Source organism: Oncorhynchus kisutch, linkage group LG15 (genome assembly GCF_002021735.2).
Source record: "Oncorhynchus kisutch isolate 150728-3 linkage group LG15, Okis_V2, whole genome shotgun sequence".
NCBI lineage: Eukaryota > Metazoa > Chordata > Actinopteri > Salmoniformes > Salmonidae > Oncorhynchus > Oncorhynchus kisutch.
In genome coordinates this window covers 87,055,170-87,080,639 of record NC_034188.2, presented here as the reverse complement: position 1 = coordinate 87,080,639, position 25,470 = coordinate 87,055,170, and the positions used below count along the sequence as shown (strand labels likewise).

The window sequence follows — 25,470 nt, the reverse complement described above, 5'->3', positions numbered from 1 at the left end:
GGGGTTATAACAACAGGTAGTGACTAGGGGGTTATAACAACAGGTAGTGGCTAGGGGTTTATAAGAACAGGTAGTGACTAGGGGGTTATAACAACATTGACTAGGGGTTATAACAACAGGTAGTGGCTAGGGGATTATAACAACAGGGAAAGACTAGGGGGTTATAACAACAGGTAGTGACTAGGGGGGTATAACAACAGGTAGTGACTAGGGGTTATAACAACAGGTAGTGACTAGGGGTTATAACAACAGGTAGTGACTAGGGGTTAAAACAACAGGTAGTGACTAGGGGTTTATAATAACAGGTAGTGACTAGGGGGCTATAACAACAGGTAGTGACTAGGGGTTATAACAACAGGTAGTGGCTAGGGGGTTATAACAACAGGTAGTGACTAGGGGTTATAACAACAGGTAGTGACTAGGGTGTTATAACAACAGTGACTAGGGGTTATAACAACAGGTAGTGACTAGGGGTTTATAAGAACAGGTAGTGACTAGGGTGTTATAACAACAGGTAGTGACTAGGGGTTATAACAACAGGTAGTGACTAGGGGTTATAACAACAGGTAGTGACTAGGGTGTTATAACAACAGTGACTAGGGGTTATAACAACAGGTAGTGACTAGGGGTTATAACAACAGGTAGTGGCTAGGGGGTTATAACAACAGGTAGTGACTAGGGGGTTATAACTACAGGTAGTGGCTAGGGGGTTATAACAACAGGTAGTGACTAGGGGGTTATAACAACAGGTAGTGACTAGGGGGTTATAACAACAGGTAGTGACTAGGGGTTATAACAACAGGTAGTGACTAGGGTTTATAACAACAGGTAGTGACTAGGGGTTTATAACAACAGGTAGTGACTAGGGGTTTATAACAACAGTGACTAGGGGAAAATAACAACAGGGGGTTTAGAACCGATGTCTAAAATGTAAGGGGTTCTGCAATGTCCAGCAAAGTTACCAATAGTGTTGCGTGTGAATTGCTAGAACAGTGACTAAGGGTGTTGAAATTGATTTCATGATGATAAGACATTGATTATCACAACACAATTATGGAAAGTAATGTTCTGCATTGATGTCACCAGACTCTCTATGTTAACAAAGGGATTTTCACATCGGTAGAGTAGAGATAGGAAAAAGGGGTATTTATCGGGGTCATAAACCTCCCACCTCAGGCCAATGTCATGACACAACACAGTATGGAAAACCTACCCCCTTAGGCCAACGTCATGACACAACACAGTATGGAAAACCTCCCCCCTCAGGCCAACGTCATGACACACAGTATGGAAAACCTCCCCCCTCAGGCCAACGTCATGACACACAGTATGGAAAACCTCCCCCCTCAGGCCAACGTCATGACACACAGTATGGAAAGTCATGTTATGCATTGATGTAGCATTTGCTCATTTTCACTAACTGAATTAATAAGATGTTGAATGCTGTGAAATTATCACATAGCCAAACAAACACTAGGTGGACCACGGTGTGTGTGTGGTGTGTGTGTGTATGTGTGGTGTGTGTGTATGTGTGGTGTGTGTGTGTGTATGTGTATGTGTGTGTGTGTATGTGTGGTGTGTGTGTGTGTGTATGTGTGTGTGGTGTGTGTGTGTGTGTATGTGTCAGGTTGTATGTGTGTGTTGTGTGTGTGCGCGTGTGTGTATGTATGTATGTATGTGTGGTGTGTGTGTATGGTGTGTGTGTGTATGTATGTGTGGTGTGTGTGTATGTATGTATGTGTGGTGTGTGTGTATGTGTCTGTGTGTGTGTGTGGTGTGTGTGTGTATGTATGTGTGGTGTGTGTGGTGTGTGTGTGTGTATGTGTGTGTATGTGTGTGTGTGTTTGGTGTGTGTGTGTGGTGTGTGTGTGTGTATGTGTCTGGTTGTATGTGTGTGTTGTGTGTGTGTGTGTGTGTGTGGTGTGTGTGTGTATGTATGTGTGGTGTGTGTGGTGTGTGTGTGTGTATGTGTGTGTATGTGTGTGTGTGTGTGTGTGTGTTTGGTGTGTGTGTGTGGTGTGTGTGTGTGTATGTGTGTGTATGTGTGTGTGTGTGTGTGTGTTTGGTGTGTGTGTGTAAAACATCAATAACACTGGACATCAGAACTGTATACCAGACAGTAAGTAGCTCCATATGTGTGAACTGTGTGAACGGGTTTAATTGAGAGATAGATACAGTACACATCCACTGAGTGCAATGGCTTACAGACAGTACAACCACAACCATAGCCCTCACATAGTCCTCACATACCCCTCACATAGTCCTCACATAGCCCTCACATAGCCCTCACATAGTCCTCACATAGCTCTCACATAGTCCTCACATAGCCCTCACATAGCCCTCACATACCCATCACATAGCCCTCACATAGTCCTCACATAGCTCTCACATAGCCCTCACATAGCCCTCACATAGCCCTCACATAGTCCTCACATAGCTCTCACATAGTCCTCACATAGCCCTCACATAGTCCTCACATAGCCCTCACATACCCATCACATAGCCCTCACATAGTCCTCACATAGCCCTCACATAGTCATCACATAGCCCTCACATAGCCATCACATAGCCCTCACATAGCCCTCACAGAGCCATCACATAGCCCTCACATAGCCCCCACATAGCCATCACATAGCCCTCACATAACCCTCACATATCCCTCACATAGTCCTCACATAGCCCTCACACAGCCCTCACACAGCCCTCACATAGCCCTCACACAGCCCTCACATAGTCCTCACATAGCCCTCACATAGCCATCACATAGCCCTCACATACCCATCACATAGCCCTCACACAGTCCTCACATAGCCCTCACACAGCCCTCACACAGCCCTCACATAGCCCTCACACAGCCCTCACATAGTCCTCACATAGCCATCACATAGCCCTCACACAGCCATCACATAGCATTCACATAGCCATCACATAGCCCTCACAGAGCCCTCACATAGCCCTCACATAGCCATCACAGAGCCCTCACATAGTCCTCACATAGCCCTCACAGAGCCCTCACATAGCCATCACATAGCCCTCACATAGCCCTCACATAGCCCTCACATAGCCCTCACATACCCATCACATAGCCCTCACATAGTCCTCACATAGCCCTCACACAGCCCTCACACAGCCCTCACATAGCCCTCACACAGCCCTCACACAGCCCTCACATAGTCCTCACATAGCCCTCACATAGCCATCACATAGCCCTCACACAGCCATCACATAGCATTCACATAGCCATCACATAGCCCTCACAGAGCCCTCACATAGCCCTCACATAGTCATCACATAGCCCTCACATAGCCATCACATAGCCCTCACATAGCCCCCACATAGTCATCACATAGCCCTCACATAGTCATCATATAGCCCTCACAGAGCCATCACATAGCCCTCACATAGCCCCCACATAGCCATCACATAGCCCTCACATAACCCTCACATAGCCCTCACATAGTCCTCACATAGCCCTCACACAGCCCTCACACAGCCCTCACATAGCCCTCACACAGCCCTCACATAGTCCTCACATAGCCCTCACATAGCCCTCACACAGCCATCACATAGCATTCACATAGCCATCACATAGCCCTCGCAGAGCCCTCACATAGCCCTCACATAGCCATTACAGAGCCCTCACATAGTCCTCACATAGCCCTCACAGAGCCCTCACATAGCCATCACATAGCCCTCACATAGCCCTCACATAGCCCTCACATACCCCTCACATAGTCCTCACATAGCCCTCACACAGACCTCACATAGCCCTCACACAGCCCTCACACAGCCCTCACATAGTCCTCACATAGCCCTCACATAGCCATCACATAGCCCTCACACAGCCATCACATAGCATTCACATAGCCATCACATAGCCCTCACAATCAAATTCAAAAGAGACACATGAATTAACACAGTAACAGCAAGAGAACACGTAACAATACAATGGCACGTTCCCTCTTTCCATCTACTAAATCACACTTAAAGGTTGCAACCGGAGGAATCCCTGGTATTCAATACATCATACATGTTAGGTATTACACTGAAACCGTGTGCAGTAAAAGGAGTACGTCAACATACACTGTGCTATATAAGAACTGGAAAATACACTCTTAAATGAGACCATATAAGGTGAATGACCAATAACAGAGACACACGTATTTCTAGCCAATAACAGAAACATGACATGCCAAGAGAGACAGAACAGGACAGATCAGAGCAGACCAGAACCCAGCCACAGCAGCAGGACATCTATCATCACCTCAGAGTTTGAGCCAGGTGGTGTCAGCCGAGCCAAAATAACATTTTTTTTCATTTTTTACTTATTTTCGTTTTATGCACCAGAAGTTATTAGTTTCATTCCACTTATTTTTAATAACGTAAGCAGGAAGGTTGTCCAAAATCCTGCAGAACAGAACAGAATATGGTCTGGTTTCAGCTCTCAGAACAGAACATTGGTCTGGTTTCAGCTCTCAGAACAGAACATGGTCTGGTTTCAGCTCTCAGAACAGAACATGGTCTGGTTTCAGCCCTCAGAACAGAACATGGTCTGGTTTCAGCTCTCAGAACAGAACATGGTCTGGTTTCAGCCCTCAGAACAGAACATGGTCTGGTTTCAGCTCTCAGAACAGAATATGTTCTGGTTTCAGCCCTCAGAACAGAACATGGTCTGGTTTCAGCTCTCAGAACAGAACATGGTCTGGTTTCAGCCCTCAGAACAAAACATGGTCTGGTTTCAGCTCTCAGAACAGAACATGGTCTGGTTTCAGCCCTCAGAACAGAACATGGTCTGGTTTCAGCCCTCAGAACAGAACATGGTCTGGTTTCAGCTCTCAGAACAGAATATGTTCTGGTTTCAGCCCTCAGAACAGAACATGGTCTGGTTTCAGCCCTCAGAACAGAACATGTTCTGGTTTCAGCTCTCAGAACAGAACATGGTCTGGTTTCAGCTCTCAGAACAGAACATGGTCTGGTTTCAGCCCTCAGAACAGAACATGGTCTGGTTTCAGCTCTCAGAACAGAACATGGTCTGGTTTCAGCCCTCAGAACAGAACATGGTCTGGTTTCAGCTCTCAGAACAGAACATGGTCTGGTTTCAGCCCTCAGAACAGAACATGGTCTGGTTTCAGCCCTCAGAACAGAACATGGTCTGGTTTCAGCCCTCAGAACAGAACATGGTCTGGTTTCAGCCCTCAGAACAGAACATGGTCTGGTTTCAGCTCTCAGAACAGAACATGTTCTGGTTTCAGCTCTCAGAACAGAACATGTTATTTAAATAGTGTACAAATACTACACAGAAGAGAGAATATATACGAGTATATTTCTGAAAACATATCCATTCATGCATTATGTAAATTAATACTTTCTGCAGGCTTTTTGATACTACACCTTTTCTATCACACACACACACACACACACACACACACACACACACACACACACACACACACACACACACACACACACACACACACACACACACACACACACACACACACACACACACACACACACACACACACACACACACACACACACACACACTAAACACTCATTGGTGTCTTAAAAAATACATGGTCTCCGTCTGGCTTCCTTGAGGATGGACGGGAGGAGAGTTGGAGGGGCTGGAGTCGCCTGGTCTTGATGGCGGACTCGGCCAGTCTGGTCTTGATGGTGGGGAAGGAAAAGGAGTCTGGTAGGCCTTCCAGTCCAGAGCCGGACTCCACTGGACTCTCTGCATACAGAAAAGGACAATGGTAGAAACCATGAGAACCAACATTAGAGTCTTTCTGAGTCTCACTCTATTCTCTGGACCCAAGTAATACTATTATGGAATTATGTTCCAGAATCAGAAACCCCTCCCCCTTTACCGTGGATGCCAATCATGTGTTCCAGAATCAGAAACCCCTCCCCCTTTACCGTGGATGCCAATCATGTGTTCCAGAATCAGAAACCCCTCCCCCTTTACCGTGGATGCCAATCATGTGTTCCAGAATCAGAAACCCCTCCCCCTTTACCGTGGATGCCAATCATGTGTTCCAGAATCAGAACTCTCTCTGCCAGGATCTTGAGAGCTTCCCTCAGCTGCTGCAATCCTTCAGCTTCCCCCTGAGAGACAGACAGATACAGACATACTCCTTCAGCTTCCCCCTGAGAGACAGACAGATACAGACACTCCTTCAGCTTCCCCCTGAGAGACAGACAGATACAGACACTCCTTCAGCTTCCCCCTGAGAGACAGACAGATACAGACATACTCCTTCAGCTTCCCCCTGAGACAGACAGATACAGACATACTCCTTCAGCTTCCCCCTGAGAGACAGACAGATACAGACATACTCCTTCAGCTTCCCCCTGAGAGACAGACAGATACAGACACTCCTTCAGCTTCCCCCTGAGAGACAGACAGATACAGACACTCCTTCAGCTTCCCCCTGAGAGACAGACAGATACAGACATACTCCTTCAGCTTCCCCCTGAGACAGACAGATACAGACATACTCCTTCAGCTTCCCCCTGAGAGACAGACAGATACAGACACTCCTTCAGCACTCCCCTAAGAGACAGATAGATACAGACATACTCCTTCAGCTTCCCCCTGAGAGACAGACAGATACAGACACTACTTCAGCTTCCCCCTGAGAGACAGACAGATACAGACACTCCTTCAGCTTCCCCCTGAGAGACAGACAGATACAGACATACTCCTTCAGCTTCCCCCTGAGACAGACAGATACAGACATACTCCTTCAGCTTCCCCCTGAGAGACAGACAGATACAGACACTCCTTCAGCACTCCCCTAAGAGACAGATAGATACAGACATACTCCTTCAGCTTCCCCCTGAGAGACAGACAGATACAGACACTACTTCAGCTTCCCCCTGAGAGACAGACAGATACAGACACTCCTTCAGCTTCCCCCTGAGATACAGACAGACACAGACAGACATGCATTCAGAAACACACTCACCTCCACGGGCAAAAAGAGCCATGAATACTCAGGGAAGCAGCATATTAAAATCTACTGATGTCCAATACTGTGCATACCTCAGGCAAACCCTCTCCTGGCTCCCCCTTCTGCCCAGACTGCCCCTGTAAACACAGTCACACATACATTATCAACACAGAGGCAACATACACAGACTACCTAGAATACACAGAATGTCTGAGTGTGGTGTGAAATACTATGTGCAAGACTAGGAGGTCAAATACATGTGTGTGTGTGTATGTTTGTGTGTGTGTGTGTGCACGTGTTGCGTGCAACACGTGCTGTACTCACAGGCTGGCCGTGCTCCCCTGGTAATCCTGAAGGGCCCTATATATATATATATAGAGAGAGAGAAAGAGAGAGAGAGAAGAGAGAGAGAGAGAGAGAGAGAGAGAGAGAGAGAGAGAGAGAGAGACCAGGCCCTGATTAAAAATAGTGCACTCTGTAGGGGACAGGGTTCCATTTGGGAGGATACCTTAGTAACTGAGGTCTTTGAAGAGTGCCCGTCTACCTTCTGATCAAACAGCTGTCTTGTGCACAATGGAACAAAGACACTGTTGAAATAAACCCTCTGAACCTTTCATAGCGAATGAATTACAAAGCAGTCCAGCGTTTTCTTATGAGAACATTAGGGGTAACATTTTGCCTCACCCTCTCCCCTGCCTCACCCTCTCCCCTGCCTCACCCTCTCCCCTGCCTCACCCTCTCCCCTGCCTCACCCTCTCCCCTGCCTCACCCTCTCCCCTGCGTCTCCTTTAGGACCGGGATTCCCAGCCTTGCCTTGGAGACCTCCTTCTGCCTGCAACGCACGAACAGGGCAACGTTTCAGACACCTCCCTCACATAGCCAGGCTCACACTGCCCTGACCTTGACCATAGTAACATCTCTGTTATGTAATGTTGACCTGACCGTGACCATGGCAACATCTCTGCTATGTAATGTCACCCTGACCGTGACCATGGTAACATCTCTGCTATGTAATGTTGACTGTGACCATGGTAACATCTCTGCTATGTAATGTTGACCATGACCATAGTAACATCTCTGCTATGTAATGTTGACTGTGACCATAGTAACATCTCTACTATGTAATGTTGACTGTGACCATGGTAACATCTCTGTTATGTAATGTTGACTGTGACCATAGTAACACCTCTGCTATGTTATGTTGACCGTGACCATAGTAACATCTCTGCTATGTAATGTTGAAATGACCTTGACCATGGTAACATCTCTGCTATGTAATGTTGACCTGACCGTGACCATAGTAACATCTCTGCTATGTAATGTTGACGTGACCATAGTAACATCTCTGCTATGTAATGTTGACCCTGACTGTGACCATAGTAACATCTCTGACTTTATACCAGACTATTTGGTACTCACATCTCGCCCTGGGAGACCTGGAACTCCTGCTGGTCCGATTGGTCCAGGGGGACCTGGACGTCACAGAAATGTGATGTCACATTCTGATGTCACAGAAACAGTTCCAGAACATATTCATGTCCATACTACCTGTAGTTCCGTCCTGATTCTCGGAGAAAAACACCAGCTACACACACACACACACACACACACACACACACACACACACACACACACACACACACACACACACACACACACACAGTTCCACACACACACACACACACAGACAGTTCCACACACACACACACACACACACACACACACACACACACACACACACACACACACACACACACACACACACACACACACACACACACACACACACACACACACACACACAGAACTGATGTGGTACCTGGAGGTCCTAGGGGGCCAGATGGACCAGGAGGGCCAGCTACCAACTCAGGAAGAGTTGGAGTAAGACGGGTCTCCTCTGATTAAAACACAAACAAACAATACATTTAATTACTGTAGTTGTACCAATGCCGTAAAATACTAAATGGTGTTTCATTAAGGCTTCTAGGACCTCTGACCCAACACTTCACCCTTGGTTTGTCATCAAACATTTATATGAATACATGCATCTGTCTAGGTTGTGTTGGTCCCTGTGTGAATACATGCATCTGTCTATGTGTTGGTCCCTGTGTGAATACATTCATCTGTCTATGTGTTGGTCCCTGTGTGAATACATGCATCTGTCTAGGTTGTGTTGGTCCCTGTGTGAATACATGCATCTGTCTAGTATGTGTTGGTCCCTGTGTGAATACATGCATCTGCCTAGTATGTGTTGGTCCCTGTGTGAATACATGCATCTGTCTAGGTTGTGTTGGTCCCTGTGTGAATACATGCATCTGTCTAGGTTGTGTTGGTCCCTGTGTGAATACATTCATCTGTCTAGTATGTGTTGGTCCCTGTGTGATTGTTTCTGTGTTAGTCTAAACCCCTAGTCTCTTCTCCTTCCTCTCAGTGGAAGCAGTGGAAGCATAGAGGGTCTAGTGGAAGCATAGAGGATCTAGTGGAAGCATAGAGGATCTAGTGGAAGCATAGAGGGTCTAGTGGAAGCATAGAGGGTCTAGTGGAAGCATAGAGGGTCTAGTGGAAGAATAGAGGGTCTAGTGGAAGCATAGAGGGTCTAGTGGAGGCATAATGGGTCTAGTGGAAGCATAGAGGGTCTAGTGGAAGCATAGAGGGTCTAGTGGAAGCATAGAGGGTCTAGTGGAAGCATAGAGGGTCTAGTGGAAGCATAGAGGGTCTAGTGGAAGCATAGAGGGTCTAGTGGAAACAGTAGCGATGCGTGGCTACCCCCTCCCCCCCCCCCTCTGCTTAGTCTAATACAGCGACAACTAAAATATACCAAAATAACGATGTAATCCAATCAACATAAGCTACATATGATGTGGAGAGAAACAACTCCTCTCTTTCATATTGATGAAATAGTCTCTCACTCTACTTGTAGAGAAACAACTCCTCTCTTTCATATTGATGAAATAGTCTCTCACTCTACTTGTAGAGAAACAACTCCTCTCTTTCATATTGATGAAATAGTCTCTCACTCTACATGTAGAGAAACAACTCCTCTCTTTCATATTGATGAAATAGTCTCTCACTCTACTTGTAGAGAAACAACTCCTCTCTTTCATATTGATGAAATAGTCTCTCACTCTACTTGTAGAGAAACAACTCCTCTCTTTCATATTGATGAAATAGTCTCTCACTCTCATACAGTACAGGCTTTTATATTTAGTTGTCCCAGGCTACTTGGCTGAAATGATTACTCGCTAGTCTAACTTCCATTCATGGGCAACGTTAGCTAGTTAACATTATCCTTCTACATCTAACTACCGTACATATTGACCTTCCATCCTCTCAGGCCGGGGACACAACAAGGTATGAATTAATGATTGGATCAAAATCGCCATTGTAATCATTGGCCAGTACGGAGAATTAAGTTAAACCACAAGTCCAAATCCCTACCTACATCCATGGCTAATTTAGGAAAGGGCCAGTTTTAGCTACAGACACAGAGAGGCAAAAGATAGATTATAAATGTTTATATAAAATAAAAATAAATGGGGGGGGGGGGGCCTGGCTTCGCTTGGTGTACATGAATACCCGTACATGAATACCCACCACTGAGTGGAAGCATCCCTCTGGAACTAATGACAGCTGCTCATGCAGTCTCCCTCCATCCCTTCTCTACAAGGGCCTGGGATTTGGCTCCTGGCTGGGCCTGCATTTTCAATTGCAGACTGCTGTGCTGACAGCTTACAAATGAGCTGTGATTTACAGCCAGCTGGCTCCAGCAGCCAACACAGCCAACAGCCTCTCTTCTCCTCTGCTCTCCACAGACCCAGATCTAGAGCCAGACCCACTCTGAGCCAGACCCACTCTGAGCCAGACCCACTTTGAGCCAGACTACTAATAAGCAGCTCAGGACCATCACTATCTACTCAAGTTGCAAAGTCAGAAGCCCAGCCTAGACAAAGGAGATGATTGTGGACTACAGATAAAAGGAGGACCGAGCACGCCCCCATTCTCATTGACAGGGCTGCAGTGGAGTAGGTTAAGAGCTCCAAGTTCCTTGGTGTCCACATCACCAACAAACTAACATAGTCCAAGCACACAAAGACATTTGTGAAGAGGGCACGACAAAATCTATTCCCCCTCAGGAGACTGAAAAGGTTTGGCATAGGTCCTCAGATCCTCAAAAGGTTCTACAGCTGCACCATCGAGAGCATCACTGCCTGGAATGGCAACTGCTCGGACCCCGACTACAAGGCACTACAGAGGGTAGTGTGAACAGCCCAGTACATCACTGGGGCCAAGCTTCCGGTCATCCAGGACCTCTATACCAGGCAACTTCATCTACAAGTCTCTGCTAGGTAAAGACCCGCCTTATCTCAGCTCACTGGTCACCATAGCAGCACCCACCCGTAGCACGCGCTCCAGCAGGTATATCTCACTGGTCACCCCCAAAGCCAATTCTTCCTTTGGTCGCCTCTCCTTCCATTTCTCTGCTGCCAATGACTGGAACGAACTGCAAAAATCTCTGAAGCTGGAGACTCTTACCTCCCTCACTAGCTTTAACTTCTTGGATATAGGGGGCGCTCTTTTAATTTATGGATAAAAAAACGTGCCCGTTTTAAGCGCAATATTTTGTCACGAAAAGATGCTCAACTGCATATAATTGGCAGCTTTGGAAAGAAAACACTCTGAGGTTTCCAGAACTGCAAAGATTTTATCTGTGAGTGCCACAGAACTCATGCTACAGGCGAAACCAAGATGAAACTTCAACCAGGAAATGTACAGAATTTTTGAGGCTCTGTTTCCTTATATGGCTGTGAATGTGCCAGGAATGAGCCTGCCCTTTCTATCGTTTCTCCAAGCACTGTGACGTATTTGTAGGCATATCATTGTATCAAAGTTATCATATCAAAGTTCGGCGTTTTGATGACTGATTTTTCGTTTTTTTTTTGGTAGCCAAACATGACGCACCAAACGGAGCGATTTCTCCTAAACAAATAATCTTTCAGGAAAAACTGAGCATTTGCTGTCTAACTGAGAGTCTCCTCATTGAAAACATCTGAAGTTCTTCAAAGGTAAATGATTTTATTTGAATGATTTTCTGTGAAAATGTTGCCTGCTGATGCTAACGCTAAATGCTACGCTAGCTGCGCTAGCTATTACACAAATGCTTGTTTTGCTATGGTTGAGAAGCATATTTTGAAAATCTGAGATGACAGTGTTGTTAACAAAAGGCTAAGCTTGAGAGCTAGCATATTCATTTCATTTCATTTGCGATTTTCATGAATAGTTATCGTTGCGTTATGGTAATGAGCTTGAGGCTGTATTCACGATCCCGGATCCGGGATGGCTCGACGCAAGAAGTTAAACACCAGCTGTCAGAGCAGCTCACAGATCACTGCACCTGTTCCGTAGCTCATCTGTAAATAGCCCATTCAATCTACCTCATCCCCATACTGTATTTATTTATTTATTTATCTTGCTCCTTAGCACCCCAATAACTCAACTTGCACATTCATCTTCTGCACATCCTACCATTCCAGTGTTTAATTGCTATATTGTAATTACTTTGCCACCATGGCCTATTCATTGCCTTACCTCTCTTATCCTACCTCATTTGCACTCACTGTATATAGATTTTCCTACTGTATTATTGATTGTATGTTTGTTTATTCCATGTGTAACTCTGTGTTGTTGTTTGTGTTGAACTGCATTGCTTTATCCTGGCCAGGTTGAAGTTGTAAATGAGAACATGTTCTCAACTAGCCTAGCTGGTTAAATAAAGGTGTTCTCAACTAGCCTACCTGGCTAAATAAATGTGTTCTCAACTAGCCTACCTGGCTAAATAAAGGTGTTCTCAACTAGCCTACCTGGCTAAATAAAGGTGTTCTCAACTAGCCTACCTGGCTAAATAAAGGTGTTCTCAACTAGCCTACCTGGCTAAATAAAGGTGTTCTCCACTAGCCTACCTGGCTAAATAAAGGTGTTCTCAACTAGCCTACCTGGCTAAATAAAGGTGTTCTCAACTAGCCTACCTGGCTAAATAAAGGTGTTCTCAACTAGCCTACCTGGCTAAATAAAGGTGTTCTCAACTAGCCTACCTGGTTAAATAAAGGTGTTCTCAACTAGCCTACCTGGCTAAATAAAGGTGTTCTCAACTAGCCTATCTGGTTAAATAAAGGTGTTCTCAACTAGCCTATCTGGTTAAATAAAGGTGTTCTCAACTAGCCTACCTGGCTAAATAAAGGTGTTCTCAACTAGCCTACCTGGCAAAATAAAGGTGTTCTCAACTAGCCTACCTGGTTAAATAAAGGTGTTCTCAACTAGCCTACCTGGCTAAATAAATGTGTTCTCAACTAGCCTAGCTGGCTAAATAAAGGTGTTCTCAACTAGCCTACCTGGTTAAATAAAGGTGTTCTCAACTAGCCTACCTGGTTAAATAAAGGTGTTCTCAACTAGCCTACCTGGCTAAATAAAGGTGTTCTCAACTAGCCTACCTGGTTAAATAAAGGTGTTCTCAACTAGCCTACCTGGTTAAATAAAGGTGTTCTCAACTAGCCTACCTGGCTAAATAAAGGTGTTCTCAACTAGCCTACCTGGTTAAATAAAGGTGTTCTCAACTAGCCTACCTGGTTAAATAAAGGTGTTCTCAACTAGCCTACCTGGTTAAATAAAGGTGTTCTCAACTAGCCTACCTGGTTAAATAAAGGTGTTCTCAACTAGCCTACCTGGTTAAATAAAGGTGTTCTCAACTAGTCCTACCTGGTTAAATAAAGGTGTTCTCAACTAGCCCTACCTGGTTAAATAAAGGTGTTCTCAACTAGCTTACCTGGTTAAATAAAGGTGTTCTCAACTAGCCTACCTGGTTAAATAAAGGTGTTCTCAACTAGCCCTACCTGGTTAAATAAAGGTGTTCTCAACTAGCCTACCTGGTTAAATAAAGGTGTTCTCAACTAGCCTACCTGGTTAAATAAAGGTGTTCTCAACTAGCCTACCTGGTTAAATAAAGGTGTTCTCAACTAGCCTACCTAGTTAAATAAAGGTGTTCTCAACTAGCCTACCCGGTTAAATAAAGGTGTTCTCAACTAGCCTACCTGGTTAAATAAAGGTGTTCTCAACTAGCCTACCCGGTTAAATAAAGGTGTTCTCAACTAGCCTACCTGGCTAAATAAAGGTGTTCTCAACTAGCCTACCTGGTTAAATAAAGGTGTTCTCAACTAGCCCTACCTGGTTAAATAAAGGTGTTCTCAACTAGCTTACCTGGTTAAATAAAGGTGTTCTCAACTAGCCTACCTGGTTAAATAAAGGTGTTCTCAACTAGCCCTACCTGGTTAAATAAAGGTGTTCTCAACTAGCCTACCTGGTTAAATAAAGGTGTTCTCAACTAGCCTACCTGGTTAAATAAAGGTGTTCTCAACTAGCCTACCTGGTTAAATAAAGGTGTTCTCAACTAGCCTACCTAGTTAAATAAAGGTGTTCTCAACTAGCCTACCTGGTTAAATAAAGGTGTTCTCAACTAGCCTACCTGGTTAAATAAAGGTGTTCTCAACTAGCCTACCTGGCTAAATAAAGGTGAAATAAACAATAAAGAAAGAGGAAGGCTCTAAAAATGGTCAAAGGCTCCAGCTACTCTAGACTGTTCTCTCTGCTAGCGCACGGCAAGCGGTACCGGAGCACCAAGTCTAGGTCCAAGAGGCTTCTAATCAGCTTCTACCCCCAAGCCATAAGACTCCTGAACACCTAATCAAATGACTACCCAGACTATTTGTATTGCCCCCTCTTTTACACCACTGCTACTCTGTTATCATCTGTGCATAGTCACTTTAATAACTCTACCTTTATGTACATATTACCGCAACTAACCGGTGCCCCCGCACATTGACTCTGTACCGGTACCAAACCTGTATATAGTCTCCACATTGACTCTGTACCGGTACCAAACCTGTGTATATAGTCTCCACATTGACTCTGTACCGGTACCAAACCTGTATATAGTCTCCACATTGACTCTGTACCGGTACCAAACCTGTATATAGTCTCCACATTGACTCTGTACCGGTACCAAACCTGTATTTAGCCTCCATATTGACCCTGTACCGGTACCAAACCTGTATATAGCCTCCACATTGACTCTGTACCGGTACCAAACCTGTATATAGCCTCCATATTGACCTTGTAGCGGTACCAAACCTGTATATAGCCTCCACATTGACTCTGTACCGGTACCCCCCTGTATATAGCCTCCACATTGACTCTGTACTGGTACCTCCCTGTATATAGCCTCCACATTGACTCTGTACCGGTACCCCCTGTATATAGCCTCCACATTGACTCTGTACCGGTACCCCCTGTATATAGCCTCCACATTGACTCTGTACCGGTACCCCCTGTATATAGCCTCCACATTGACTCTGTACCGGTACCCCCTGTATATAGCCTCCACATTGACTCAGTACTGGTACCCCCCTGTATATAGTCTCACTATTGTTATTTTACTGCTGCTCTTTAATTACCTGTTACATTTATTTCTTATTCTTATCCTTTAAAAAAAATCTGCATTGTTGGTTAGGGGCTCGTTGTAACGCTCGTCGAAATGGGTAGATCAAGGCGCAGCGGGATTTGGGTTCATCATAATTTATTTAAATGTGAACCAGCAACAAAACAATAAAGAGAAACAAACAAACGAATGTACAGCCTTGTAGGGCTCAAAAGCAACAATACTGTCACACCCTGGCCTTAGTATTCTGATTCTGTGTTTTCTTTATGATGTTGGTTAGGGCAGGGTGGGACATGGGTGATTTATGTGTCTTGTTTTGTCTATGGGTTTTGTAGTCTATGGGGTTGTGTTGAGTTGAGTGTTCTAGGGAAGTCTATGGTTGCCTGGAGTGGTTCTCAATCAGAGGCAGGTGTTTATCGTTGTCTCTGATTGGGAACCATATTTAGGCAGCCATATTCTTTAGGTCTCTTGTGGGTGATTGTTCCTGTCTCTGTGTTTTGCACCAGTTAGGACTGGTTTTTCTTCTTCCCCCCACGGTTTCTTATTTTGTATAGTGTTCACGGTTTCATCTTTCATTAAAGATCTTTATAAATAACCACGCTGCATTTTGGTCCGCCTCTCCTTCCCAGGAAGAAAGCTGATACAAAAACAAAATCCCACAAACAACAGGTGGGAAAAGGCTGCCTAAATATGATCCCCAATCAGATACAACGATAGACAGCTGCCTCTGATTGGGAACCATACCAGGCCAACATAGAAATACAAAAACTAGACTACACAGGGAAAAGATAAACTAGAACACCCCCCAGTCACACCCTGACCTACTCCACCATAGAAAATAAAGTGTCTCTATGGTCAGGACGTGACACTCGTAAGTAAGCATTTCACTGGTAGAAGCATAGAAATACAAAAACTAGACTACACAGGGAAAAGATCAACTAGAACACCCCCCAGTCACTGTAAGGTCTACAACTGTTGTGTTCGGCGCATGTGACTAATAAAATTGGATTTGATTTACTTATACATTTTCTCTGATAGTTGACTTGAAACTTAACCCTAACCTTAATCCTAACCTTAACATACATTTAAACTTTACCCTAACCTTAACCACACTGCTAACCGTATGCCTTACCCTAATCTAAACCTTTTCATTTTACAGCATGGCCAAACACTGGTAAACACTGAGCCTCAGCCTGTCAGCCTCTACTGCCCTCTAGTGGTAAATTAGAGCACATTAACCTGTGTTTGTCATGGTCGGACCATTCTAGTCACCAACACTATGTCATCCATGGAAAACAGTTACTGTATGCATTTGGTACTGGTCCTGTTATTAATTAATCATAGAATATTTCAGTTTGAATTCTAGAATTCTAGAATATGTATTTGTTTGTGAAATTGAGTTGAATTGCAGTGGCCAGGGGGGATAGAGACTTATGGTAGCTGTTAGCATCTGCAGTGGCCAGTGGAGATAAAGACCCATGGTAGCTGTTAGCATCTGCAGTGGCCAGTGGAGATAAAGACCCATGGTAGCTGTTAGCATCTGCAGTGGCCAGTGGAGATAAAGACCCATGGTAGCTGTTAGCATCTGCAGTGGCCAGGGGGGATAAAGACCCATGGTAGCTGTTAGCATCTGCAGTGGCCAGTGGAGATAAAGACCCATGGTAGCTGTTAGCATCTGCAGTGGCCAGTGGAGATAAAGACCCATGGTAGCTGTTAGCATCTGATCTGCAGTGGCCTGGGGGGGTTAAAGACCCATGGTAGCTGTTAGCATCTGCAGTGGCCAGTGGAGATAAAGACCCATGGTAGCTGTTAGCATCTGATCTGCAGTGGCCTGGGGGGGTTAAAGACCCATGGTAGCTGTTAGCATCTGCAGTGGCCAGTGGAGATAAAGACCCATGGTAGCTGTTAGCATCTGCAGTGGCCTGGGGGGGATAAAGACCCATGGTAGCTGTTAGCATCTGCAGTGGCCAGTGGAGATAAAGACCCATGGTAGCTGTTAGCATCTGCAGGGACCAGTGGAGATAAAGACCCATGGTAGCTGTTAGCATCTGCAGTGGCCAGTGGAGATAAAGACCCATGGGAGCTGTTAGCATCTGCAGTGGTCAGGGGGGATAAAGACCCATGGTAGCTGTTAGCATCTGCAGTGGTCAGGGGGGATAAAGACCCATGGTAGCTGTTAGCATCTGCAGTGGTCAGGGGGGATAAAGACCCATGGTAGCTGTTAGCATCTGCAGTGGCCAGGGGGGATACAGACCCATGGTAGCTGTTAGCATCTGCAGTGGCCAGTGGAGATAAAGACCCATGGTAGCTGTTAGCATCTGCAGTGACCAGTGGAGATAAAGACCCATGGTAGCTGTTAGCATCTGCAGTGGCCAGTGGAGATAAAGACCCATGGTAGCTGTTAGCATCTGCAGTGGCCAGTGGAGATAAAGACCCATGGTAGCTGTTAGCATCTGCAGTGGCCAGTGGGGATAAAGACCAATGGTAGCTGTTAGCATCTGCAGTGGCCAGTGGAGATAAAGACCCATGGTAGCTGTTAGCATCTGCAGTGGCCAGTGGAGATAAAGACCCATGGTAGCTGTTAGCATCTGCAGTGGCCAGTGGAGATAGAGACCCATGGTAGCTGTTAGCATCTGCAGTGGCCAATGGAGATAAAGACCCATGGTAGCTGTTAGCAGCTGCAGTGACCAGTGGAGATAAAGACCCATGGTAGCTGTTAGCATCTGCAGTGGCCAGTGGAGATAAAGACCCATGGTAGCTGTTAGCATCTGCAGTGGCCTGGGGGGGTTAAAGACCCATGGTAGCTGTTAGCATCTGCAGTGGCCAGTGGAGATAAAGACCCATGGTAGCTGTTAGCATCTGCAGTGGCCTGGGGGGGATAAAGACCCATGGTAGCTGTTAGCATCTGCAGTGGCCAGTGGAGATGAAGACCCATGGTAGCTGTTAGCATCTGCAGTGACCAGTGGAGATAAAGACCCAAGGTAGCTGTTAGCATCTGCAGTGGCCAGTGGAGATAAAGACCCATGGGAGCTGTTAGCATCTGCAGTGGTCAGGGGGGATAAAGACCCATGGTAGCTGTTAGCATCTGCAGTGGTCAGGGGGGATAAAGACCCATGGTAGCTGTTAGCATCTGCAGTGGTCAGGGGGAATAAAGACCCATGGTAGCTGTTAGCATCTGCAGTGGCCAGGGGGGATACAGACCCATGGTAGCTGTTAGCATCTGCAGTGGCCAGTGGAGATAAAGACCCATGGTAGCTGTTAGCATCTGCAGTGACCAGTGGAGATAAAGACCCATGGTAGCTGTTAGCATCTGCAGTGGCCAGTGGAGATAAAGACCCATGGTAGCTGTTAGCATCTGCAGTGGCCAGTGGAGATAAAGACCCATGGTAGCTGTTAGCATCTGCAGTGGCCAGTGGAGATAAAGACCCATGGTAGCTGTTAGCATCTGCAGTGACCAGTGGAGATAAAGACCCATGGTAGCTGTTAGCATCTGCAGTGGCCAGTGGAGATAAAGACCCATGGTAGCTGTTAGCATCTGCAGTGGCCAGTGGAGATAAAGACCCATGGTAGCTGTTAGCATCTGCAGTGGCCAGTGGGGATAAAGACCAATGGTAGCTGTTAGCATCTGCAGTGGCCAGTGGAGATAAAGACCCATGGTAGCTGTTAGCATCTGCAGTGGCCAGTGGAGATAAAGACCCATGGTAGCTGTTAGCATCTGCAGTGGCCAGTGGAGATAGAGACCCATGGTAGCTGTTAGCATCTGCAGTGGCCAATGGAGATAAAGACCCATGGTAGCTGTTAGCAGCTGCAGTGACCAGTGGAGATAAAGACCCATGGTAGCTGTTAGCATCTGCAGTGGCCAGTGGAGATAAAGACCCATGGTAGCTGTTAGCATCTGCAGTGGCCTGGGGGGGTTAAAGACCCATGGTAGCTGTTAGCATCTGCAGTGGCCAGTGGAGATAAAGACCCATGGTAGCTGTTAGCATCTGCAGTGGCCTGGGGGGGATAAAGACCCATGGTAGCTGTTAGCATCTGCAGTGGCCAGTGGAGATGAAGACCCATGGTAGCTGTTAGCATCTGCAGTGACCAGTGGAGATAAAGACCCAAGGTAGCTGTTAGCATCTGCAGTGGCCAGTGGAGATAAAGACCCATGGGAGCTGTTAGCATCTGCAGTGGTCAGGGGGGATAAAGACCCATGGTAGCTGTTAGCATCTGCAGTGGTCAGGGGGGATAAAGACCCATGGTAGCTGTTAGCATCTGCAGTGGTCAGGGGGAATAAAGACCCATGGTAGCTGTTAGCATCTGCAGTGGCCAGGGGGGATACAGACCCATGGTAGCTGTTAGCATCTGCAGTGGCCAGTGGAGATAAAGACCCATGGTAGCTGTTAGCATCTGCAGTGACCAGTGGAGATAAAGACCCATGGTAGCTGTTAGCATCTGCAGTGGCCAGTGGAGATAAAGACCCATGGTAGCTGTTAGCATCTGCAGTGGCCAGTGGAGATAAAGACCCATGGTAGCTGTTAGCATCTGCAGTGGCCAGTGGGGATAAAGACCCATGGTAGCTGTTAGCATCTGCAGTGGCCAGTGGAGATAGAGACCCATGGTAGCTGTTAGCATCTGCAGTGGCCAATGGAGATAAAGACCCATGGTAGCTGTTAGCAGCTGCAGTGACCAGTGGAGATAAAGACCCATGGTAGCTGTTAGCATCTGCAGTGGCCAGTGGAGATAAAGACCCATGGTAGCTGTTAGCATCTGCAGTGGCCAGTGGAGATAAAGACCCATGGTAGCTGTTAGCATCTGCAGTGGCCAGTGGAGATAAAGACCCATGGTAGCTGTTAGCATCTGCAGTGGCCAGTGGGGATAAAGACCAATGGGAGCTGTTAGCATCTGCAGTGGCCAGTGGAGATAAAGACCCATGGTAGCTGTTAGCATCTGCAGTGGCCAGTGGAGATAAAGACCCATGGTAGCTGTTAGCATCTGCAGTGGCCAGTGGAGATAGAGACCCATGGTAGCTGTTAGCATCTGCAGTGGCCAATGGAGATAAAGACCCATGGTAGCTGTTAGCAGCTGCAGTGACCAGTGGAGATAAAGACCCATGGTAGCTGTTAGCATCTGCAGTGGCCAGTGGAGATAAAGACCCATGGTAGCTGTTAGCATCTGCAGTGACCAGTGGAGATAAAGACCCATGGTAGCTGTTAGCATCTGCAGTGTGAATGTGAACACAAGGAAACAATCAACTTCATTCAACCCAGTATTTCCTGTTGTAGTAATTCTAACATTTTGATCCTGGTAAATAGCAACCTGATGCCCTTTTACATGACATGAAGTACTCATGAAAAGCCTTCACTACAGGCTATGAAGTAAACAATGCTATGTCGAGGAGGACAGATAGACTGAGGGCCCTCTCAGTGGTTACCCCTGTCTTCACATTGTTCTGCATTCATTGGTCCTTGGCCAGTGTTCCAATCATTGTTCTGCATTCATTGGTCCTTGGCCAGTGTTCCAATCATTGCTGACAGGAAGAGCTCTTAGAAACAATACCATCTACAGAGGCTGAGATGGTAATGAGGGTGGTTGGGGGGGGGGGTCCACTCACCCTGCTCGTCGAACCCAAACATGTCACCTCTCGGCCAGGTAGAGGAGGAGGTTGGCCCTGGAGGGCCTGGATGTCCGATCTCTCCTGGTCTTCCTCTCTCTCCCATTGGCCCTGGGAATCAGAGGGGGCATATCTTCTCACAACAATAGGCACATATTGTCGTCAGATAAGATAAAGACCTGAACATACATTGTCTTACGTCAGGTGGCGTCACTCCTACGCAATCCTTGTCTGCCGTAAGACAATCCACAACATATTGAAAAAACAGAATTAATCTTATACAATACCATCAGAGTTACATGGGGAATATCAGGATGGATCACCTGTGGGGCCGGTCTGTCCTGGAACCCCTGCCTCGCCAGCTGGGCCTGGAATTCCTGGTGATCCGATTGGCCCTGGTGGTCCTCTTCCTCCTATTGACCAGAACCAGAACCATGTGTTTAACATGTTGAGAGGAAACCTCCCCAGAGGTGAAATATGGCTGTTTGTGTGTGTGTGTGTGTGTGTGTGTGTGTGTGTGTGTGTGTGTGTGTGTGTGTGAGACACTGTATAGGGGTGGGGTTGGGGGTGTTACTGGCTGTAGTATGGAGGGCGTATAGGGGTGGGGGTGGATGTGTTACCTGGGTGCAGGTAAGATGGAGGGTGTTTAGGGGTGGGGGTTGGGGGTGTTACCTGGGTGCAGGTAGGATGGAGGGTGTATAGGGGTGGGGGTTGGGGGTGTTACCTGGGTGCAGGTAGGATGGAGGGCGTATAGGGGTGGGGGTTGGGGGTGTTACCTGGGTGCAGGTAGGATGGAGGGCGTATAGGGGTGGGGGTTGGTGTGTTACCTGGGTGCAGGTAGGATGGAGGGCGTATAGGGGTGGGGGTTGGTGTGTTACCTGGCTGCAGGTAGGATGGAGGGCGTATAGGGGTGGGGAATGGTGTGTTACCTGGTTATAGGTAGGATGGAGGGCGTATAGGGGTGGGGAATGGTGTGTTACCTGGTTATAGGTAAGATGGAGGGTGTATAGGGGTGGGGAATGGTGTGTTACCTGGTTATAGGTAGGATGGAGGGCGTATAGGGGTGGGGAATGGTGTGTTACCTGGTTATAGATAAGATGGAGGGTGTATAGGGGTGGGGAATGGTGTGTTACCTGGTTATAGATAAGATGGAGGGTGTATAGGGGTGGGGAATGGTGTGTTACCTGGTTATAGGTAAGATGGAGGGCGTATAGGGGTGGTATTGGTGTTGGCAGTGTTACCTGGGTGCAGGTAGAATGGAGGGCATATAGGGGTGGTGTTGGTGTTGGGGGTGTTACCTGGGTGCAGATAAGATGGAGGGCCGATGGGGGGGGTGTTACCTGGGTGCAGGTAAGATGGAGGGCCGGTGGGGGTGGGGGTGTTACCTGGGTGCAGGTAAGATGGAGGGCCGATGGGGGTGTTACCTTGGTGCAGGTAAGATGGAGGGCCGGTGGGGGTGGGGGTGTTACCTGGGTGCAGGTAAGATGGAGGGCCGATGGGGGTGGGGGGGTACATGACATTGTCACTGGAGCCCTCTGTTGAGTTGTTGAAGGATGGTGATGGTGAACCTGCTCCCTCTAGCAGCTTAATCTGGAATTACAAAGACCCAGGGTCAGATTAAAAATGATTTATTTTATGTGGTTCTCCGTAGAACATGCCTCTTGCCAGGATTGTTGGTTCGATTCCCAGGACCACCCGTATGTAAAATGTAAGCACGCATGACTGTGCGTCGCTTTGGATAAAAGTGTCTGCTAAATGGGATTATTAATATGTTATTATACTATTAGATATACTGATGTGACAGATAACATCCATCTTCCTGTGACTCCTTTCCTCCTGTCCTTCATTCTTACCTTGGATTCGATGAAGTTCAGTCGGTTGTTTATGTCAGTGAAGCCAGTGCAGTTCATACACTCTGCAACGAGAGAGAGAGGAGAGATGAGAGATGAGAGAGGCAAGAGAGACAAGAGAGAGAGGAGAGACGAGAGATGAGAGACAAGAGAGAGAGAGGAGAGAGAGAGAGGAGAGAGAGGAGAGACGAGAAATGAGAGACAAGAGAGAGAGAGGAGAGACAAGAGATGAGAGACAAGAGAGAGAGGAGAGACAAGAGAGAGAGGAGAGAGACGAGAGGAGAGACAAGAGAGGCAAGAGAGAGAGAGAGGAGAGATGAGAGAGAGGAGAGACAAGAGAGGAGAGAGAGAAGAGAGATGAGAGGAGAGACAAGAGAGAGAGGAGAGACGAGAGAGAGAGGAGAGACGAGAGATGAGAGACGAGAGACAAGAGAGAGAGAGGAGAGAAAGAGGAGAGACGAGAGATGAGAGACAAGAGAGAAAAGAGAGAGAGAGGAGAGACGAGAGATGAGAGACAAGAGAGAGAGGAGAGACAAGAGAGAGAGGAGAGAGACGAGAGGAGAGGAGAGGCAAGAGAGAGAGAGGAGAGACGAGAGATGAGAGAGGAGAGAGAGATGAGGAGAGACAAGAGAGAGAAGAGAGACGACAGAGAGAGAGAGAGGAGAGACGAGAGAGCAGAGAGAGAAGAGAGATGAGAGGAGAAACAAGAGAGAGAAGAGAGACAAGAGAGAGAGAGGAGAGAGAGAGGAGAGAGAGAGGAGAGACAAGAGAGAAAGGAGAGACGAGAGGAGAGACAAGAGAGAGAGAGAGACGAGAGGAGAGACGAGAGGAGAGATGAGAGAGAGAGGAGAGACGAGAGGGTTAAAGGTGAGAGGAGATCACACACACACACACACACACACACACACACACAGGCCTTTTCCTGGGAACCCGAAAGACATATAAAAGAACAGTAGCCGTATAAAAAATATCCAAGAATTTATTAGCTATTCTTAAATATTTTCTTCATTAAATTCATGACAGACAGACTAAACAGTGACCTCTTGTCATCTTTCTCTCTGTCTCTCCAACACACACACACACACACACACACACACACACACACACACACACACACACACACACACACACACACACACACACACACACACACACACACACACACACACACACACACACACACACACACACACACACACACACACAGCTCAGATTGTTTTCTGCCTACCCATCTGCAGTGTCCCTCTGTATGGCCAGCCTTTTTCCAGCAACATGAAGGGGTATGAGAGTCTAGGACAGCCTTTCCCCAGCAACATGAAGGGATATGAGGGTCTAGGACAGACTTTCTCCAGCAACATGAAGGGGTATGAGGGTCTAGGACAGACTTTCTCCAGAAACATGAAGGGATATGAGGGTCTAGGACAGACTTTCTCCAGAAACATGAAGGGATATGAGGGTCTAGGACAGACTTTCTCCAGAAACATGAAGGGGTATGAGGGTCTAGGACAGACTTTCTCCAGCAACATGAAGGGGTATGAATGAATCCAATAGGTTTAATTGGCATCCAATGGTTTAAGAGAGAAAACCCAAGTCAAGATCATATCAACTAATCTACTGGTTGCCACAATGGGGTCATCAAGGCACCACTTGTATAAGAATCCGGTCACCTCTGGGTAAACGAGACGATATGCACGGAATAACATTGGTCAAGTAAATAGAACATTTCAAATAGAAAGTTATGATCTAGAAAAGTCAATAACAGAAGTGTTCCGGAATGTTCCCCATTCCACAGACACATCTGACCACACAAACCTAATGATGTAGAATGCCATAGCCATGGACAACTAGCAGTCATAAATAACTAGTCATTGCAACAACAAAAATGAGCTAAACGTTTCTGGCTTCCCTACATCATGGTTTAACCACAGTACAGTGGCAGGAGGTTTCTGTGTTAAAATAGGACAGACAGGGTTTGGGTGTGTTGGGGTGGGGTGGGTTAGGGTGTGTTGGTGTGTGTTTGGGTGTGTTGGTGTGTGTTTGGGTGTGTTGGTGTGTGTTAGGGTGTGTTGGTGTGTGTTTGGGTGTGTTGGTGTGTGTTAGGGTGTGTTGGTGTGTGTTTGGGTGTGTTGGTGTGTGTTAGGGTGTGTTGGGGTGGGTTAGGGTGTGTTGGTGTGTGTTAGGGTGTGTTGGTGTGTGTTTGGGTGTGTTGGTGTGGGTTAGGGTGTGTTGGTGTGTGTTTGGGTGTGTTGGGGTGGGTTAGGGTGTGTTGGTGTGGGTTAGGGTGTGTTGGTGTGGGTTAGGGTGTGTTGGTGTGTGTTTGGGTGTGTTGGTGTGTGTTTGGGTGTGTTGGTGTGTGTTTGGGTGTGTTGGTGTGTGTTTGGGTGTGTTGGTGTGTGTTTGGGTGTGTTGGTGTGTGTTAGGGTGTGTTGGTGTGTGTTTGGGTGTGTTGGTGTGTGTTTGGGTGTGTTGGTGTGTGTTTGGGTGTGTTGGTGTGTGTTTGGGTGTGTTGGTGTGTGTTTGGGTGTGTTGGTGTGTGTTTGGGTGTGTTGGTGTGTGTTAGGGTGTGTTGGTGTGTGTTTG

General features: G+C 46.8%; 1 protein-coding gene across 4 annotated transcripts in view; it reads right to left on the bottom strand.

Moving 5' to 3' along the window:
• Positions 1 to 2,136: 2,136 nt before the first annotated feature.
• LOC109885410 (collagen alpha-1(XXVI) chain) overlaps positions 2,137 to 25,470 on the bottom strand; it is a 53,058-nt gene continuing 29,724 nt past the window's right edge. Inside the window, exons 4-14 of one of the 4 annotated variants that reach the window (XM_031791233.1) lie at positions 22,894 to 22,955; positions 22,510 to 22,630; positions 21,364 to 21,453; positions 21,041 to 21,151; positions 8,779 to 8,856; positions 8,379 to 8,431; positions 7,729 to 7,791; positions 7,284 to 7,319; positions 7,052 to 7,096; positions 6,021 to 6,111; positions 2,137 to 5,737 (exon numbers count right to left, since the gene is read on the bottom strand). In XM_031791233.1, the coding sequence (XP_031647093.1) occupies positions 5,547 to 5,737; positions 6,021 to 6,111; positions 7,052 to 7,096; positions 7,284 to 7,319; positions 7,729 to 7,791; positions 8,379 to 8,431; positions 8,779 to 8,856; positions 21,041 to 21,151; positions 21,364 to 21,453; positions 22,510 to 22,630; positions 22,894 to 22,955 (941 nt within the window). In that variant the 3' untranslated portion in view covers positions 2,137 to 5,546. The remainder of the gene's footprint in view (positions 5,738 to 6,020; positions 6,112 to 7,051; positions 7,097 to 7,283; positions 7,320 to 7,728; positions 7,792 to 8,378; positions 8,432 to 8,778; positions 8,857 to 21,040; positions 21,152 to 21,363; positions 21,454 to 22,509; positions 22,631 to 22,893; positions 22,956 to 25,470) is intronic. The other 3 variants (XM_031791234.1, XM_031791235.1, XM_031791236.1) reach the window with 3 other exon arrangements.